Here is a 20,452-nt window from a genome sequence, read left to right as displayed (position 1 = left end):
TAACCGGTCCAACCCCCGGTCCACCAGCGGCGATCTAGATCCTAACATGTTCTCTAAATTTCTCGAGTTCAAGGAGACGGTAGAAGGAGAACAAGAAAGGAAAATTCGAGTATTGCGGACAGACAATGGTGGAGAATTTTGCTCAAAAGAGTTTGAACTGTTTTGTAGGCAAAATGGCATAAAAAGAGAACTCTCCTGCCCTGAGACCCCGCAACAGAATGGGATAGCCGAAAGGAAGATTCGACACCTTACAGAGACTTGTAAGTCTTGGCTGCATATGAAGAGTATACCAAGGCAGTTATGGGCAGAAGGCATGAGTTGTGCTGCTCATGTCATCAATCGAGTTCCCCTTAGCCCGAATGAGTTCAAATCTCCATTCGAGATGCTTTTTGGTTTTAAGCCAAATGTTAAACATTTTCGAGTTTTTGGATCTACTTGTTATGTCCATATTCCAGACTCGAGAAGGAGCAAATTGGATGCGAAGGCAGTCAAATGCGTGTTTGTTGGCTATGACCAGAGAAGGAAAGGGTGGCGGTGTATGGATCCATCAACTCGCAAATGCACTGTGTCGAGAGATGTTGTTTTCGACGAAATTTCTTCGTACTATATGAAGGATGTTGAAGAAACTATTCAGACTGATCTTCCCATTCCCACGTCTACGGGAAGCTCCTGTAGTAGTAATAATAGTGACAGGGGGAGCCCTGACTTAGCTCAAGATACTTCAGTCGATGAAGAAGCCAAAGGTGAAAGGTTACCAGGAAGTTCACATCAGGAAGAATCAAGTCAACAACAGAATGTGGAATCTCGACCAAAAAGGAATATTGTAAGGCCCTGTCGATTCAGGGATGATAATTTTGTAACAACATTTTCTTGTTTTTTGGCAAACGCAATAGACGACGAGGAACCCACTTCGTATAATGAAGCAAAAAATGTCAAGGAATGGGTGGCAGCAATGGAGGAGGAAATGCATGCTCTCAAGAAGAATGAGACATGGGACGTTGTTCCGAAGCCTCCTGATACTCAAGCAGTCACATGTAAGTGGGTGTATCGAATCAAGCGAAAGGCTGATGGAAGCATAGATCGATACAAAGCTAGATTGGTCGCTCGAGGATTCTCACAGAAGTATGGAGAATATTACGAGGAGACATTCAGCCCAGTTGCGAAGATGACGTCAATTCGCACTCAGTTGGCCTTAGCAGCAAGTTCTCGATGGAAGTTGTGGCAATTGGATGTCAAGAATGCATTTCTCTACGGAGAACTTGATCGTCCAATATATATGGAACAACCACCTGGATTCGAGAAGACTGATGGTTCCCAATTGGTCTGTAGACTTAAGAAGGCACTATATGGATTAAAGCAAGCCCCGCGTGCTTGGTATGGAAAGATTGCAGAATATCTTCAATTTTGTGGATACAAGGCTTCAGAATCCGACTCAAGTCTGTTTATAAAGAAGAGTCAAGGACAGATGGTGGTGGTGCTTCTTTATGTGGATGACATAATCTTGACGGGCAGTAACTTTGATGAGGTTGCTCATCTACAAGATGAGCTCTCGCTTCGTTTTGAGATGAAGAAGCTTGGTGAACTTGGAACCTTCCTTGGTCTGCAAATCGAAAATTTCGATAAAGGGTTGTTTGTATCGCAGATCAACTACGCAAAGAAGTTGGAAGAAAATTTTGGTATGACTGATGGAAAAAAGAGCTATACTCCTCTCGACGTAAATCCTAGACTTAGTCGAGACGAAGGAACATGTCTACCAGATCCTCGTCCTTATCGTGCTCTTGTGGGAAGTTTGATTTATCTGACTATAACAAGGCCTGACATTGCTTATGCAGTTGGAGTGGTGAGTCGATACATGCAGGAGCCAAGGAAACCACACCTCGAAGAAGCAAAGAAAATTTTGAAGTATATTAATACCTCGCTAGATATTGGTCTACTATATGAGAAAGATGCAAAATTTGTCCTGCAAGGATATGCAGATGCTGACTTTGCTGGAGATCGAGACAATCGAAGGTCCACATCTGGGTTTGTTTTTCTTTGTGGAAACACTAGCATATCTTGGAGTAGTAGGAAACAAGGATCGGTATCCTTGTCTACAACAGAAGCAGAATACAAAGCATCAACTCACGCAGCACAGGAGTGCATATGGCTTCGTAGACTCTGGGAGGATTTTCATGTCAAGTTTGATCAGCCGGTTCCTATACATGGAGATAATTTGAGTGCTATCAAATTGACTTTAAATCCTGTGTTTCATGCGAGGACAAAACACATTGAGTTGGAGCATCACTTTATTCGTGAAAAAGTACTAGAGGGAATCATTGCGATGGTTGCAGTAAGGAGTGAAGACAATGTTGCTGATATCTTCACAAAAGCACTTCCTAAAGGTCCGTTCGAAAATCTACGATCTAAGTTGGGACTAGTTCATCGGGCATCACTTTAAGGGGGAGTGTTAGAAATTAAAGTAATAATAATAATTAAGGAGTCTTTGGTTGTTAAAGAGCCTCTTGGATTGTCCAAGACTCTTGATCTTATCTAGTAATGAGACTCTTCATGTCTTTAATTTAATGTCTTAGTTGCCTTACTTTATTTAAGATTGTAATCGTGTTCTTATTTCAATCAATTTCAATAGACAGATCTCATTCCAGTTTTGCTTTTCATTCTCTAAATTTTCTATTCACTTTCATATATATTCTTCATTGTTCGATCATCGAGGTCCTGGTTGTGACTTCGTTACAAATTTGACTGCCTCCACCCAAACTTCTCAACAACTACGTATCAACTAGTGTCTCTCAATATCAACTATTGTGACTTTTTAGATCGATATCTTCTGTATGTTGTTATTTGTTATTAATGATTCAATATTGGCTTGCTCTAATTAATTTTCCTTCGAATTGATATTTGGTTACTTGTCCAACTATTTACAATGAGAAACGAATTATTTGACGACAAAGAAGAAAATGAATTCTGTATATATCATGTTTTGGAATTTTGAATAGTTATGACGGTTCATATTTTTATTATAAAATATCATGTTTTGAATGTTGAATATGTATGAAAATTTGATATTTTCATTTTAAAAATAAATTTTTGTTTGAATTCAAGCTCGAATTTGAGATTTAAAATTTAATTTTAGTTCAAACTTTCGAGTCGAGTTGAGCTTGTAGGTAAATAGTCAAGTCGAGCTCGAACTCAAATTTATAAACTCGTAGAGCTCGAGTTCAAGTCGAACTAATACTTAATTGAGTTGAGCTCGAGATCAAGTTGGCTAGAGCTCGGCTCATTTGTAGCCCTACGGTAGAGTAGTAACTCATGCCATGCATGATATTACATTTTTTTAAATCCTAATTTTTTCGGCTTTTCTCCTCTAAAAATAATTGAGAGAATTCATGTAGATATATGCATCTCTTTTTTTAATATAAAGTTCTTTTTGTTCAACTTAGTTATTTAAGAAAATAAATACAAAAACAAAATCAAATAAACAACAAAGAAAATAATGAAAGAAATCAAAACAAGGGAAGATATTAATTCAATTTCAAAGAGCCAAAAATTTCACATCAATCCTCAATGTTTATCTAGCACTTAAGTGAGATCCTAAAATTCTGAGGTCTTACAATTAAATATACCTGACTTTATTTAATTCTATTTTACCCAACTTTAATTGATTTTTACATTATTATTAAATGTGAATATATAGCAACAATTATATTACAACTTGAGATCAATGGACATGTAACATCTCTTTAGGAATCTCAATAATAGGATTTTCGGAATCCACTAAAAACTCTTCAAACTTAGCAAGGGACTTAAGTTGTCGATTAATGGACGCGATTGTTTCCATACAATTTGCGAGCCTACTAGCCGCGATCTCCATTTCCTTATCCTTCTTCGTTTTCACATCTCCTTTCAAATTTTCCGTGTTTACGAGCTCAATCCCATATTTCATTTTCGAATGCTCAATTTCCTTTTTAACCTCCACCTTACCAATAGACTTCGCATCGATTTCCATAGATTGTCGAGTTTTAAGATTCCAAATCTTCATTTCCGTCTTGAAAAACCTCTCGTTTTCATTGGCTTCGGGTAAACCTAGAAGTCTCTCCATTTCAACGAAATCGTCCATAAGACTAATAATCTCAACCGAATGATCAAACAACCGATTTCTCCCAACCGAATAATCTTTAAGCCTTTGGCACTCGGATTCAAGTTCGGTGACTTTCTTTACGCTTTCAAGATGTTGTTTTCTAGCTGTTTCGGCTTCTTGCATGCTAAGATCTCGCTCGATAGTTCGAATCTCGAGTTCTTCTTGAAGCTCGAGCTTGAGATCGATTCTCGTGGCTTCACGTAGCTGTCTTAGACATTCTTTTAGTGCTCCATCAAGTTGGATCACTCTATCTTCGAGGGATGATGATCTTTGCTTAAGAACAAATGCTTCTCTTTCGGCCTTCTCCCATCCTGTTATGGCTTCCTCTGCAACTTTTGCATGCTGGTTTACTAATGATTCTTTTTCTTTGATGTTTTCAAGTGCAGCTGATAATTTCTCCTTCAGAATCATTTCTGATGATTGAGTTTCAAAATTCATGTATACCTTCAAAAATGAAGAAAAATAAATGGGTTATAAACAAAATTATGGAAATTTTATTACAAAATCTACCTAGAAGATATTACAATTTATTAACTAATAACTACTCTATATTGTGTCTCCTAATACAAATAAAAATAAATATATATAAAATTACTCATATATTTATTTATCTTTGTTGTTTTATAAAAAAAATATAGGTTTGTAATAATAATATCAATGTGTTAAATATGTAACAAGATAAATTTTGTTATATATATATAGTACAAAGGTGGTTCTTCCAAATTGAATGATACGAAAATGGCAATTAAGATAAATTTAAAAAATAGAATGATCAATCCACTTTATAAAACTAAGTTTTAAAATTATTAAGTCAAGCAAATATTTTATCCAAAATTTAGAAAAAAATCAAAAAAAATAAAATCAAACAAACTCTTAGAGCTCTTTTAATTTTTTTGTTTTTTGTTTTTACTCAAAACTCAATTATTCCATCATATTTTTCTTTTCAACCATTAAATTACTTAATTTCATTAATTAAAATACTATATATATATTTTATAAATTTTAAATAAGTAAAAACATTCTAAAAATCCATCCCATTACAAACCCAAATAATATTTTATTTTTTATCAAACAATATCATGTTAACCTTGGACAAGAATAAAAGTTTATAATAATAATAATAAATAAATAAAAACCATTTTAATTAGAAGAAGAAAGAAGAAAAGAATCTACTTAATTAATTACCATTTCATCAGAAGATGTTGGAGAGTGAGAGCTTTCGGTTTCGCCGGCGGCGGTTTTATCCATCTCCGATGACTTTTTCCGGCGTAACATTATCTTGAGAATATTATTATGAAATATTAGCATGAAAACAATCATCAAACAAAATATAGAAAGGGTAAAAGAATGAGATCAAATGTCACAATCAGATCAATCAATTGCTTACAATTCAATTCTCAACCAATCCAACCTCCACCTCCATAGATAGATATATTGAACTCAATGGGACCAAAAAAAGTAAATTTTTTCTTCTTTTTTATGGGTTTCTCAATCAAAATCTCTAATAAGAGAATTGATTGATTAGTTTGAAAATATTATTGATACCCATGAAAATGAAAGGCCAACCAAATAGAACGATGTATTCGCCCCCGCATGAGTAGGTCAAACAAGATAATTATATAGAGAAGATGATATATTTTTTCTTTTCTTTTTTCAATTGGTCTCAAACATATTTGTTGATGTTAAAAGAGTATATAACACGGTTTTAATTGACGTGGTTCATCAAGATAAATTGTGTTACGAGACTATCTCAAAAAAATAATATTATTAAATAGATCAGAAGAGATATTATACAAGATAAACTAAGGTTATGACACGAGTTTATTCTCTTCCAAACTCAAGAAATAGATAACTAAAATTGGAAGTCATGTTTTTAAGGCAAAAATTTTAACTTTAGAAGGTGCATAAAATAAGTTACGCCATTAAATAAGTTCCAAACAATTAAATAATTGTTGAAATATAGAATCTTAATTAAGTAAACGTATTAAAAATGTTCAAATATTTAAGTTTACTCAACATTATTTCTTTAAAAAATTGTTATTTTCCAAAACGATTAAACTATGAAATTGGTTGCGATTTTCCTTTGATTCTTCAAACTTTAATCTTCCCACCAAAAAAACAAAATCATTACTTTCTCTTTCTCTTAAAAACACTCAATATTTAAATAATTATTTTTTTAAATGATGAAAAATTATTTTGTTGGTGATTTTTTTTTAAAGTATTAATATAGGATAAGAGGATGAAATAGTGAGATTACAATATATATATATATGAGTAATGATAGGGAACGCGAATCTGGGGCCGCGAATGTCCGCGAAAATAGAATATTCCTTTAAACACCGAATATTCTTTCTTCTTTTATTAATTATTTTTTTTCTACTTCTACCGATTAATTTATCCTATTATCACGATTAATTATTTTACTATTTTTTTTTATATTTATTATCTCTCATTTAACTGGTAAAATAACACTTTACAACATGTATTTATTAACTAATTTCTTTTTTTATTAAATTCTAAACTCTAAATTCTAAACTCTAAACCCTAAATTTTAAACTCTAAATTCTAAACCCTAAATAATATTATTGTTTAGTTGAATTATGAATTTATCTCTTTTATTTTTTTATATTTTTATGACTTTTTAATTTCTTTATTTATCAAATATTTTTTATTTATTCTTTATGCCCTTTTTTTTTCTTTTTCTCATTATTTTTTTAATGACTTATTAATATTTTTTTTTAGTTTTATTATTTATAAATGTTTATCTAATATTTTTATTCGCACGTTAATTATTTTCTCTCCACAATTGGTGGTGACTAATTATTAATAAATTAATTTTTTTCATTCATTTCTTTGATAAATTCATAATTCAACTAAACTAACTTAGGGTTTAAGATTTAGAGTTTAAGGTTTACCGTTTAGGGTTTAAATAAATTAATTAGTGAGATAAATTAATTAATTATTGAGAGAAAAAAAAGATAAATTAATTAATTCGTAGAAGAGGTAGAGAGAAATTAATTAATATAAAGAGAGAGAATATTCCGTTTTTAAATAGAATATTCTATTTTTGCGGACATTCGCGGCCCCAGATTCGCGTTCCCTATCATTACTCTATATATATATATATATATATATATATATATATATATATATATATATATATATATATTTGGTGATCGAATAATAAAAGTATTATTATATATAATGTAAAAGTACTTTTTTAACGAGAAATAAATAAAAATTTAATTGATAATTTGATTAATTAGTAATCATAAATATATAAAAAAAAATAATAAATGATATAATTATTTCAATTATTTGTCGGGACATATTAATAGAAGATTATTTAAATGTTTAACTTTATTTCTGTTGAATACCTCTTTTCACAATTTTCTTTTTATAAATTGTTGGTTGATACAAAGGGAATAAGTAGAATCATGTAGGCCTAATGATAGAAAATAATAAAAGAGTTTAAACTACTTCATGTTAATTAAATTTATTAATTATAGTTAGTATTGAAACTCTATATAAAGAGTCATATAATTATTTGATTTATCAGTTCAAAATAATACAATTTTCAGATTATATATTCTTTTTTGGAGAATTTAACACTAGTCAGATAAGAATGAAAATGAGATTATTGATGCGTGGAATATGTTTACTTCCCGTCTCACGTCTCATTCTACTTTAGAGATTTTGTTTTACTCCCCATTATAACATATCCTCTAAAAAAAATTAATAAAATTATATAATTATATATATTTTTATATTATACATTGAAAATTTATATTTTTATTAAAAAAAAAAAAACTTAAAACTCTTATAAAATATGAAGAATAAATAAATATATTAGTGATATTATATATTCAATTGTGTTTATTAGTATTTGGACAGAATAGTGAGATCGGGAAAGAGTCGGGGTACATGACACAAATATTATCTACAGTCAAATTGAGAAAAAGACCGTACATAACGGACCAATTCAGATCGGAAACAACATACGGATTATAATTGTCAATTTCAATAATATCGTGACATGTAACCATTATATTTCTTGAATGAAACTTAAAATATAAAAAAAATGATGAATTTTATTTTATTTTTAGTTGAGTTCAACAATCATCATCTATTTTCCAAAATTTTCCTGTTGGATAGACATTGATTGTTATTTATTAGTTGGAGTTGTTCAAACTTTCACCTTAATTATTATAAATGTGTGATCATGTGTATATGCATTAATATAGTAGTAGTAGTAGTGTTGCTATGCTGGAAAACAAAAAAACCTTAAATATTATTGAACCCAATCAATGTCCAAATCCTTGAGTTTCATAATCCATTTTTGTGTATCTTGAGAAACAAATGTCTTAGACAATATTGTCTTATCCATCATCATCCCATTCACATGATCACCACCATCTGATGTTGTTGTTTTCTTCTCTTTCGATGATGACATGTTTGCTTCTCGGTTTTGTTGCCTCCTCGACTTCAAACAAAGAAGTCGAGATACCTCATGAACTCCTCCCCATTTTTCCAATGCCCGCGCTATGTCATATCGCCCTATAAATTATAATCCATTTTTTTTCATGCAAGTATAAAAATTTCAACCATCGTGTCATTAACTATTCTGTTTTTACCTGCCCTTTCAAACGATTTCCGGCTAGGCATAAACGACCCATCCATACCCCAGTTCTTCTGAAATCGTAGTATCTATAATACCAAAAACAATGAAAACTTAACAAACTTCTTCAAAAATGTATATTCATAAAGAGTTTACCTCATCTTGAAGATTATCAAGATTATCCCAATAACCCTTTGGCTTACGATGCTTGTACGCAAGCGATAGATTCAACGTCGATGCAATCCTTCTAAAACCACCCATTCGAGTGATCGCCTTCTCAATATCAACCCTTCCATGTTTTCTCAACTGTTTCCTCATTGGCATAAATCCTTCCTTCCCATTTTCTGATATGAATTTCAGAAGTTCTGATTTAAGAACATCAAAATCTCTCTGCAATCCCGGAACTCTAGATCTCTGTCTTGTTGATGATTCATTGTCGACACGATCACATTCTTGTGTAAACAACGAGCTGATTGTTTCATTGTCTGAATATGTCTCCGAACAATTTAATGTGGAATTCCTTTCCTCAATGAAGTCGCGTATGGCGCATAAATTTGATGGGAGATCTTCATATATAACCTTCAAGGAACTACAAACATCAATAAAAAGAATTAACTATGTATATGAATTCACATCAAAGAAGTTAAGTCAACCTCTTCCATGATTGCTTCTGATAAAAAAGAGTTTTGATGCATTTTCGATTCAACAGAATACTTCAATAACGTGTGGTGACTCCCAAGTTGCTCGAGAATCCATTTTCCTTGGAACGAATGGAAGTCACCTTCAACCTGTTCAAAGCTGATCTCCTGTTCTAGTTCTTCACACAAGTCTAGGACAACACGGGCATGAAGTACCATATACAGTAAGCCCTTGCATCCCTCCTGAAGAAGACAAATCCAACAATGAAAATTCACTAACACGAACAAACAGATTAACTATATCGCAATCATACCTGTAAAATACGAACTCTATTGTTATCTCGAGATAGAATCTTACTGATAGCTAGATTTGGAACTATCCTGCAAAACAGCATTAAGATTTCCAAAGAGAACATTCTAGGATCCATTCTTCTCATGACATAAATACATGTTTTATAAGTCAAACATACTCGGGAAGACTCTCGTAAGAAGTTAATACATTCCATACTTCACGAACAGGAGCTTTAACAGTTATGCTTGCGAAAACACCACGATGAACACCGCCATTTTCCTTCATTTTCAAAACATTTTATCAAGACATACCTAATAAAAAAGTGTATATACTAAAATAGTCAAGCAGTTTCTTTTACCAGTAATCCATCAAATCTACGAAAATGAACTTCATCAACCATGTGAGGCCTATCAAGCCTGCAGGATTTTCCGAAAGCTCCCCAATTGGAAGTGGATTCGTTTGAAGATGGAGGTAATGGAACGAAACCAGTACCATTGCTGTAGCTATCTTTCTCCTTCTGGGGTAAAACAATGGTAGTAACGATATCCTTCCGGTTTGTTCCAAATTGTGTTTCAGCTCTACAAGCCAAGGCTTGAAGATTTACAGGAAGATCTGATCTAACTATTTTCTCCAAAAATATTGCAGGAAAGTTGAACCTCGGTATTACATTAACTTCATAAGACAGATTTGTCAATGAAGACGACCTACATCCATATAAGCAAGTTAGCCAATTCAGAAATCATATACTTAAACAATTGCGATTTCTCACCTTTTTTCAGCAGATTTGAGACACCATCTGCCTTGAAACTTCTTGAAATCACCATCAACCATTGAAAACCGCAGCTCGCGATCATTCTCCTAGAATAAGAATGATTTCAGATCTTCAATAGAACCAAATTAACTCTATTTGGGTTTTTGATAGACTAACCGAATTAATAAATTCTTGAAGATCCAACACAACTCGTGCTTCTATATGCCAATATAAAGCCCTTTGTAATCCTCTCTGTTCCAGCCATATCCTTCCAGGATGTGGACATGGAATTGTTCCACTAATAAACAAAGTTCAATCAGCAAAAAAGCTTCAATTTTTATCTTATCTCTTATAACTCAAGGAAATTGGGTACCTGCTAACGAGATTCGGAATGAAATCCGCGAGTCTATCGTAATCGGTAAGAGCATTCCAGACAGAATCGATATCAGCATGAACTAGAATATCAGCATTCACTCTACGTTCTCGCCAAGATACAACTTCAACTTCGCAATTCACTTTTGTAGATTCAAATCCTCTTTCATCTCGGGGATGTCTGGTTCTTATATTGGTTAGTGTTTGAGGATCTGTAGATTCCCAGTTTTCCCAATTGGGTCTGTCAACGGAGAAGGAAGTAGAGAAGACTGAGATGCTTGTGGGGCGATTGTGGCGTGATTGTAGATAAATGATGTGGGTAGTAGGGTTTGGTTTTGAAGAAAAATTGTGGGGTTTTGGAAGGGAAGTGAAGTTGGAAGGATTGCAGAGATTCATGGAGGAATGTATGATCGATGATCATCAGTGAAGAAGACGATGAAGATGAAGATGATATTCATATTTACTTACTTGGGCGTGTGGAGGACACTTACAGTTGATTTCCAACCACCAGTATTCTTTATAACTAAATAAATCATATAAAATGTCACTAAATATCTAGTTACATGCAATTTTTTAAATTTTATTTTGGGGAATAACACAATTTTTAATGGTTTCTATCATTATTTAGGATTTTCTAGATTGGATTCTTTAGTTTTTTTTTTCACTTTTAGAAATACAAGTATTATTTGAATAGGTAGGGCTGAATATTATACTCATCTATGTCTTACATAAATTTGATACATGTATCTAATAAAAAAAAATAAGTTGGTATTTCTATCAAATTTATTTGATAATCATAACATTAATTCATATATTTCGACAATTGATCGGATTAGTACGGTTGTTTACATAAATTTTTTTTTTTTAAGCATGATCTCACAGTCATGATCTCACAATCATGACATTCACTTTAATTTAAGGCATTTTAAATGAGAATCGAAGTAATATTTGATCTTTTAAAAATAATTTTTGTCACTTCAGTTATGGTGAGTTTGAGTAAACTATATATTCAACTCTAATAGATATTTTTTTTAATATCAAAACCTAAATTCGATTTCGAATTATAATGATTAGATGAATGAGGTTCAGATTCATTTGAATGTTAATCCCTAAATACAAGTTGAAAATGAATATTTGTATAGACTACCCAATCGTTACCATGGGCAAGAGAGGTGAATTCATACGAAAAGGGTTATATCATGGATAATTGAGAAAATTGGAGAGTTTAATATAAATAATCTTTTAACCATTTCATAAAATAAATGAAAGATTCATTAAACTGTAAAATATTACCCTGTCATGATGTGATGTGCGTTTCCAATGTTAATAAAAAAATAACTTATCAATAATATTTAACATCCAAAAAACTATAACCAAAATCCTTTTTATATAGCATTAACTTTCCAATAATGTATATTGAATTGTTCCCACCATTTATATAAATTATACTAATTCATAAACATTTTATAATTGTTTCACATTTACAATAATACAACTCTAAGAGATTTGTTATTTCTATAATAAATACTTTAACTAGTATACCATTTAAAATTCACAATAAAAGAATCACTCAACTTATATTGAAAAAAAACCCTCATCATTTAAAGATTCATCCATGTTTATAAAAATATTTAATTGAATTTAAAATATAAATATTAAATAATTTAATTTATTGTATTATACATATAATAATAAGTTTAAGTTCAAAAAGTATATTTATCACTTTTAATTTTATATATTTTAAATTATATGTTTGAAATTTTGTGAACGGTCAATCAACAAATAATAACCTGGCCTATAAATTCCTTAAACTAAGATATATGTATATATATTTGGAATTTTCAACCCAATAAATATATATATATATATATTTATAATTATTATAATTATGTCATTAAAAATTATAATTGACTTTAACAAATAATATATGTGGATGGGTTAAATATTGAGTCTATTAATTATCACTATTTTATGATCCATACCATAATTTAAATAAACAAACTATATTTATAATTAAAATAATAATATTTATACTAAACAAAAATTATACCATGATTTATATCCCCTTTTATTTTATTGTATTATTTAAATAATTTAATTTATTAAATATTAATATTTTTAAATCTTTTATCAAATAACTTAATTTTTGAATATTTTAATTCAAATAAACAAATAATCTAATGATTTATTTAAACCACCCATAAAATAAAGTCTCTTCCAAAAATATATATATATATATTAATTAAACAAAAGATACTTTAATTTTTTTTTAATCAAATCGTAATCTTGACTAAGTATCATAATTAAATACTAAAAAAAAAAAGTGATGCATTAAAAAAAAAAAAAAAAAAAAAAAGGGGCCTGAGAATTGAAAAGACAGGCGCCGGCGCCAATTTTCAATTTGAGACGACGAAAAAATCAAAGTGATCCTTGAAAGTAACGGCCTTTTGTGAACAAGGGTAAGAATTTTGATGATTAGGGTTAATATCCCTTTAACTGTCTTCTTCTTCTTCTTCTCGAAGAACCCATTAATTAAACGTAACGGGATTCATTTCTCTCTCTCTCTCTCTTCTGTATCTATGTATGTATCGGCCTTGAGTGATTCCAAAAAGCATGCCGTGTTTATTGGGTGTGGAAATCCCGCCAACCCTTTTTACCCTTTTTCTTTTTATTAAATTGTTTTCCTCTTTCCTCTCTCAACTTTACACGGCGTGTTGAGGGATTCTGTATCATTTTTTTTCTTCTTCTTCTTCCGATCTGACGGGAAATCGGGATTTTTTCCTTATTCCCCCCCACCCCACCCCCCATCTGGGTATCATTGGGCTCCATTCTGCTCGGCTTCGATTGTGCAGTGCAGGTGCGTTTTCATGTTTTTGTTGTGATCCCATCTCTGTATATGGGTTGTATGAAATGGGTTGGGTTAGATCTGATAAATGTTTGACTTTTGATCTTGGGTATTCAATGATCCTCTATGTTTCATACTTTGATTTGTCATCTGAATGAATTTAGGAAAACAGAAAGATTGCTTTTTTTTGTTTTGTTTATGCAGAATTTGAGATCCATAGGCCAGACAGACGTTTGCTGATAATCAAGATAACCAATGATCTCTTTTAGCATTTCATTGATAAAGCTGTTGACCAGCTCGGCTATTTCTGATCCCATTATTCTTGGATGGCTTATAGCCGGATTATTCAGCCTATTCGTTATCATATACGGTGCTCTCAAATGGCATAAAAAGATTTCTCTTAATTGGGTAAAGGCAGCGGCTAGGGCAAAGAAAGAAGCTAGAAAAAAGTTGAAGGTTCCATTATCGCATCACACATGGATGGAAGATTCGACAACAAATGGACAACCATCCACGTGCTGCGTTTGTCTAATGCCTCTGGCTCAACCCCATACTTTAGCGAAAGCTGCTTTGGGAGGAGGAGGTGCAGTTATTAGCCGTTGCTGTATTTGCGACGTGGCTGCACATTCGTGTTGTTCTCAATTCGCGGCAAGAGATTGTAAATGCCCGGCTCAAGCTGATTTCAGCCACGTTCAACACCACTGGTCAGAAAGATGGATTAACACAGACGAAAATTCAGAGGCATCTGCGTTCTGCTTTCACTGCGACGAACCTTGTGGGATTCCTTTCTTCGATGCTTCGCCTGCATGGCATTGTTTATGGTGTCAGCGGCTTATACATGTTAAATGTCATGCAAAATTGTATGAAGAATCGGGTGATACTTGTGATTTGGGTCCTCTTAGAACTGTCATACTTTTACCTACTTGTGTGAAAGCACTTAAAGATGAGAAGAAAGGGGGTGGGATTCTGAGCTCTATAACTGAAGAATTTATGTCGTCTTCAGTTAATTGCCAAATAAGGAGAAGGCGACATAAAAACAAACAGGGGAGGTCCTTAAGTGGAAGGATACAGCATGTTTCACTTGTGAATAGAGCATTGCACTACGTGCTTGAGAGATTGGTTGCTTTGAGAATTCTAAGTGAGAAGCACCATGAGAATTTTTCAAGGGATGGTCATAACAGTAAGAAATGTATTGATGCTGGGATGAAGAATGGGAAATCAGATATGGCTAATTGTAGCAATGCTAAGAAATACAAAATTGTTAATTTGCCACCAGATGCTAGCCCTCTTTTGGTCTTCATCAACACAAAGAGTGGGGCTCAAAATGGGTCTTCTCTTAGGAGGAGACTGAACATGCTCCTAAATCCTGTGCAGGTGATTTATTTCTCTCTTTTTTCTTTTAATTTTTTCAAGTACTAGATATATTCATGAAAAAGATTTGTTATCGCATAAGAGGTAATGCAAAATATTAAAGAAGATTGTTACTGTCACCAAGCCCAAAACCAAAATGATAATTTCGGTTTTGGCTAGAATAAGTCTCTTCCATTTCATGCCACACACACTCAACACCTTCAATATCAGTTTACGGACTATCCAGATCATTACTAGGCAAAACTCTCCTCAAACTCTTCCAACTTAGCAAAACAAGACATTCACCAATCTTCTTTCTTCCAATTTTGATCAACACAAGATATCTTCAGCTTCATGTTGGCCTGAAATCTAGAATTGGACAATGTCTATGATGTTTTTTTTTGACGTGTTAGTTTCCTCTTTGTGGCCCTTCTTGTATTTACCCATTTTGATTAACTTGTGGTAATTGTTGTCAAGTTTGTAATGGTTCACTTTGTGTTTTTCTTGGATTAATAAAAAGGTGATTCTCACTAAGAATGCCCTGAAGAATGTGAGGGTCAATGGCAGAGGAGGGTCGTGCTAGTTTCCTTCAGGAATAAACCCTAGTTTTCAAAATAAAAATAAAAATAATTCTAGTTTTGTAAGTGTGACCGAGGAAATGATGACTAAAAATAAGTAGAAAATGTGGTGGAGGATTCTAGTAAAGCTAAGTCGTTAAAGTTTATCTTAAACAACTCCATTGATGGTTTGTGTAAGTGAGAACAAGGTGAAACTGCACATGAGACAATGAATAGTAAAAATTAATATGTATACTAATTGAATAAGTTCAATTGATCTATAGAGTAAAGAATGATCTTTTTTCAGGTATTTGAAGTGAGTTCTTCTCAAGGACCTGAGGTTGGTTTGAAGTTTTTTAGTGGTGTGAAGAGCTTCAAAGTTTTGGTTTGTGGGGGAGATGGTACAGTGGCATGGGTCCTTGATGCAATTGAAAAACATATATTTGAATCACCGCCGCCTGTTGCCATTCTCCCTATGGGAACTGGCAATGATCTGTCGAGGGTTTTGCAATGGGGAAGAGGCTTCTCAAGTATTGAAGGGCAAGGCGGATTGAACACATTTCTAGCTGATATCAACAATGCTGCAGTTACAATGTTGGATCGCTGGAAGGTCAATATTATGGAAGAGAACTCAAATAATGAGCCAGGCAAAATAGTACAATCCAAGTTCATGCTGAACTATTTAGGTCTTATTTACTTCCTGGAAAAGATTTAAAGTTCCTTTTTTATGTCTAACTTCTGTAAGAGAAGTTAATTCTTATATGCACCTAACCAAGTTGAACTTGCCTTTCTGTAGGAATCGGATGTGACGCAAAGCTTGCTTATGAATTTCATACCACTCGTCAAGAAAAACCTGAAAAGTTCTACAGTCAGGTAAGAATGGCTGAAAAAAAGATCTTTGTACCTTCTTTAGATTATGACTTATGATCAAGGGGAAATAAGAACTTATTTATCCTTGCACTTTTCATTTCCATCTTCATGAGGATTCTACCTATTTATCTGTTGGATTGTTTAATTAACCCTATATATGCCTGAAATATGTGACTAATTGGTATTCAAACAGTTTGTGAATAAATTGCGGTACGCAAAAGAAGGTGCCAAAGATATATTGGATAGAACTTGCGCTGAATTGCCGTGGCAGGTTTGGCTTGAAGTTGACGGAAAAGACATTGTGATTCCAAAGGTGAAGATTTTTTTGAACTAACTGGTTGGCATTTATGATCTCTAGCAAAAGTATTTAGAGCTTTTTTCCTCCTACAGGATACAGAGGGTTTGATTGTACTCAACATAGGCAGCTATATGGGGGGCGTAGACCTTTGGCAAAATGATTATGAGCATGACGATTCCTTTTCTCTTCAGTCCATTCATGACCAAATGCTTGAGATTGTCTGTGTTTCTGGAGCTTGGCATCTCGGCAAACTACAGGTCTTAAACTTGTTTTTCAATTCTTTATAAGCATTTTATAAGTTAATAGGCAGTTAAATATACCATTTTCCAGCCTCACAATAATTTTCATTACCCATAAATACCTACAAATATAAATTCTTCTCCTACCTATTTTTGTTATTTTTGGCAAAATGCATTGCTTTCTCTTAATAAATAAACAGTCAAACAACTCTTACGAAAGGAAAACTAATCCACTAGGGTAGGTGAAGTGGCAAGGGTTTTTCCTAAAGAGGTCAAATATCTTAGGTTAGATTCTCACTCAGAATGCCTTAAGTTGAAGTGTGAGACATGACTATGGGGTAGTGCTAACTTTCTAAATTCAAATATCTGAAAAGAAAATTAAAACTATAAGCGCCAAGCCTTGGCAAAACAAAGCAAATACCCTTCAAGGTAGATTTGGCATGAGTTGTGTGCAATCGAACCCCCCATTCTTTGAAAATGAGTCAATTAGGATAGGAGTCTTTGAAAATGCATCACATGTTGATGGTCTTCCAAATCTGATCATCATTTCAATTAACTCTGTTGAACTTGTGGGCATTCCTCACAAGTTTGTGTGGTTCTGATTGGATTTTCATCTAACAAACCATCTGTGGTTTTCCTTATGACGCGTTACTAAGGCCTTTCTATTTCTGCTTCTTATTTTGTACACTTATGAACTCTGCTATGTGTTTGACACAACAATCTTTGTGTTTACTGTAGTTTTAATGAAGTTTTCCAATACGGTTGTTTACAGGTAGGACTTTCACAGGCAAGGAGGTTGGCTCAAGGGAGAATTATACGGATACATGCTTCTAGTTCGTTTCCTGTCCAAATAGACGGGGAGCCTTTTATTCTTCAGCCAGGTTGCTTAGAGATATCACACCATGGACAGGTATATACATCTTATTTTTTGTTCTTTATATGAAGCTTACAAAATTACTCGCGAACTGAGTTTTTGAGGTTGTGGTGGTTAGGTGTTTATGTTCAGGAGAGTTTCGAGCCCACAAGATCCAATAGGACATGCAGCTGCAATTATGATGGAAGTATTGGTTGATGCTGAGTGTAAAGGCCTTATTAATGCAACTCAGAAGAGATTTCTTTTACAGCAGATGGCACTTCAACTCTCTTGATTTCTTCAGTATATACATTTCATTCGATTCCATTCCATTCCACCATCAACAAACCATCGGTTTAATCCTCTCGTCTCTTCTTCTTAGATCCTTTTAACACTTGATTATTAGGTGCCAGCAGCTCAGCTGTCAAAGGTTTAGTTAACTTGGATTTTGGATCACCCTAATCTTTAAGGAAAGGTGAGGGAGTTTTGATTTCATTTTTGTAAGCCTGTGTTTTATGTAATATATATATAAATGGCAGTTTTGATGATTAAAATGCATATAGAGAGAAAAATGAGAAAGGAGGACAATATATTGTTATATAGAGAATGTTGTTAAACACTACTTGTTAAGTATGATCAGTGTTCATTATATCTAGCAATGAATGAATTCTTTTTACATTGTTATGTGACAGAAATAGTATTTTTATTTTCAAATGAAGATGGACCTACTACTCATGATAATGTTAGCATCTCCCATGGTGGTGGGAAAGAAGAATGAATTGGGAATATAGGCATCCATGAAAATCCCTTGGTTTGGCACATCAAGTATTCCTATAGGTCAGGATTATTCAACCATTAGCAAGAAGGAAGAACAGACACCACACAACAATGGTGGGCAAAGAAAAAGTAGTCAACCATCACCCCCACTTTCTCTTAGTGCCATTTGACACTCTAGAAATTTCTCATGCCCAAATGGTCAATCTTGGACATTAGTTAGGCTCAAATCATACTCACCCAATCTCACAAAAATCTATCATCTATTGTAACACAAACAAAATGACATTAGTGGTAGAAGTTGCATTTTTCGCTTATTAATCTTCTTTAAACTTACTTATTCGCCACACAAACAAAATGACATTAGTGCTTAGACACTGATTTTTCCCTTATTAATCTTCTTTTAACTTACTTATTCACCTTGTAGAATTTTTTTTTTTGTTAATATCGTAAATTATCTTTTCATTTACTCTCATTTTTTTTTTTAAATTTTAAACTAGAAACAAAATTGCAACTAAAAACACTTTGCCTGAGTAGCGACCTTTAATGTTTGGATAAAAAATATTTTTTTTTCATTAGGTATATTTAAGGTTATATTGAATAAATATATAAAAAAAAAATATTATGATAAATAAACATAACTTATTCTACTTAGCTAAATATGCTGTTAATATGCATATTGTGGTTCATGCTGCACTTTTTTATTATAAAAAATTGTGTTTGTGGGGGAAGGGTGACCCTAGACGGTCTAGCTGGCCTCACTCCATGGGTGATCATTTCCCTACAAATATGATATTAGAGTAACTTCACTTTTCCGCACACCTACAAAGTGATTATTGAAAAGTTACCAATAAGATTATCTTATGCAAGTTAAATTTAGTTGTCTATCATTTTTTTATTTTTTTTTTAATATTAAGAACTATTCAAATTTAGGCAAGAGTGGTTTCTATGAGAACAAAATCACGAGTTCGATTCTCCCTTAAAGCATCATTATTCATGACCCATTTTTTGGTCATATCATAGTCATGATCATGAAAAGAACGTATTTATGCAAGATCAACAAAATCTTGATCATGAATTAAAAAATATCATTTTTATTTTTAAATTAAAAAATAATAAATAATTTTTAAATATAATAATAATATTTAATTTCTAATTTTTATACATAATAATATTTTTTAATTTTTAAAAATAATAATTAATTTAGTATTAATTATGGATAATTGTAAACAAAGGAGGATAATTAGTAAAAATGGAGAAAATTGTAATTTTTTTGTGTTCCGAAATATAGCAAGAGTGGTCTCTATTTATAGATCTCGAAAAATTATGAATTTTGGTATATTTTATTTATTTTTTAAAATTATATATAATACTAAAATCGGATTTTAAAGATAAGAGATAAAGAAAATCTGGGCAACCAATTAGATGCTGACAAATGACAACATTTTATTGTATGAGTTTGGTGTGAATTTTGTCAAAATTTGACAAAAACCAAGACCCAATGACATTATTGTGGTTTTGGTCATGAAATGACCAACCATTTGGTCATGATAAATTCACAAAATCTATAACCGGCATCATGACCCATTTTTGGGTCATGGATAAGCATGCCCTTAAAATGTCTTAAGTTGAAGTAAAGGTCCGCAAGGTGAGTCTAGTTTTAAAAGAAGAAAAAAATTCCAAACTGTTAGTACTAATATATATTTTAAAAAAAAGTAACAACTTTATATGAAAACAAAGGTAAAAGAGGAAGCAAAAATAAATGGAAAATTATTTGAAAGTCAAAAGAAGACTCTGAGATTGGTATTAGAAGTGGTGAAATTTAAATAATGTTTTGATCAAACACTTTTGGACCATTGC

The 20,452-nt window shown here is 32.4% G+C and overlaps 3 protein-coding genes across 4 annotated transcripts; 1 reads left to right on the top strand and 2 right to left on the bottom strand.

Moving 5' to 3' along the window:
• Window positions 1-3,699: 3,699 nt before the first annotated feature.
• Window positions 3,700-4,606, bottom strand: LOC124936760 (filament-like plant protein 1). Its single transcript, XM_047477282.1, has one exon. It carries the CDS (start codon window positions 4,571-4,573, stop codon window positions 3,716-3,718), a length of 858 nt encoding a protein of 285 aa, XP_047333238.1. The 5' UTR covers window positions 4,574-4,606; the 3' UTR covers window positions 3,700-3,715.
• Window positions 4,607-8,406: 3,800 nt separating this feature from the next.
• LOC124934196 lies at window positions 8,407-11,248 on the bottom strand. Its single transcript, XM_047474688.1, has 10 exons — window positions 10,808-11,248; window positions 10,612-10,732; window positions 10,453-10,541; window positions 10,042-10,387; window positions 9,862-9,962; window positions 9,706-9,772; window positions 9,407-9,634; window positions 8,910-9,332; window positions 8,770-8,842; window positions 8,407-8,692 (listed from the first exon to the last, which is right to left on the bottom strand). Exons 1-10 carry the CDS (start codon window positions 11,200-11,202, stop codon window positions 8,427-8,429), a joined length of 2,109 nt encoding a protein of 702 aa, XP_047330644.1. The 5' UTR covers window positions 11,203-11,248; the 3' UTR covers window positions 8,407-8,426.
• A 2,100-nt stretch (window positions 11,249-13,348) lies between these two features.
• LOC124936391 (diacylglycerol kinase 2) lies at window positions 13,349-18,494 on the top strand. 2 transcript variants are annotated; one of them, XM_047476888.1, is made up of 8 exons: window positions 13,349-13,663; window positions 13,856-15,025; window positions 15,866-16,244; window positions 16,355-16,431; window positions 16,622-16,741; window positions 16,819-16,983; window positions 17,738-17,875; window positions 17,958-18,494. In XM_047476888.1, the coding sequence occupies exons 2-8, from the start codon at window positions 13,907-13,909 to the stop codon at window positions 18,111-18,113; spliced, it is 2,154 nt and encodes a 717-aa protein (XP_047332844.1). In that variant the 5' UTR covers window positions 13,349-13,663; window positions 13,856-13,906; the 3' UTR covers window positions 18,114-18,494. The 2 variants fall into 2 exon arrangements, with proteins under 2 accessions (XP_047332844.1, XP_047332845.1); XM_047476889.1 differs by lacking the exon at window positions 13,349-13,663 and having other exon boundaries at window positions 13,847-15,025.
• Window positions 18,495-20,452: the final 1,958 nt, after the last annotated feature.

This window comes from Impatiens glandulifera, chromosome 4 (genome assembly GCF_907164915.1).
Source record: "Impatiens glandulifera chromosome 4, dImpGla2.1, whole genome shotgun sequence".
NCBI classification, from domain to species: Eukaryota; Viridiplantae; Streptophyta; class Magnoliopsida; order Ericales; family Balsaminaceae; genus Impatiens; species Impatiens glandulifera.
The sequence above is the reverse complement of the archived record's forward strand: the minus strand, read 5'-3'. Positions and strand labels throughout refer to the sequence as shown.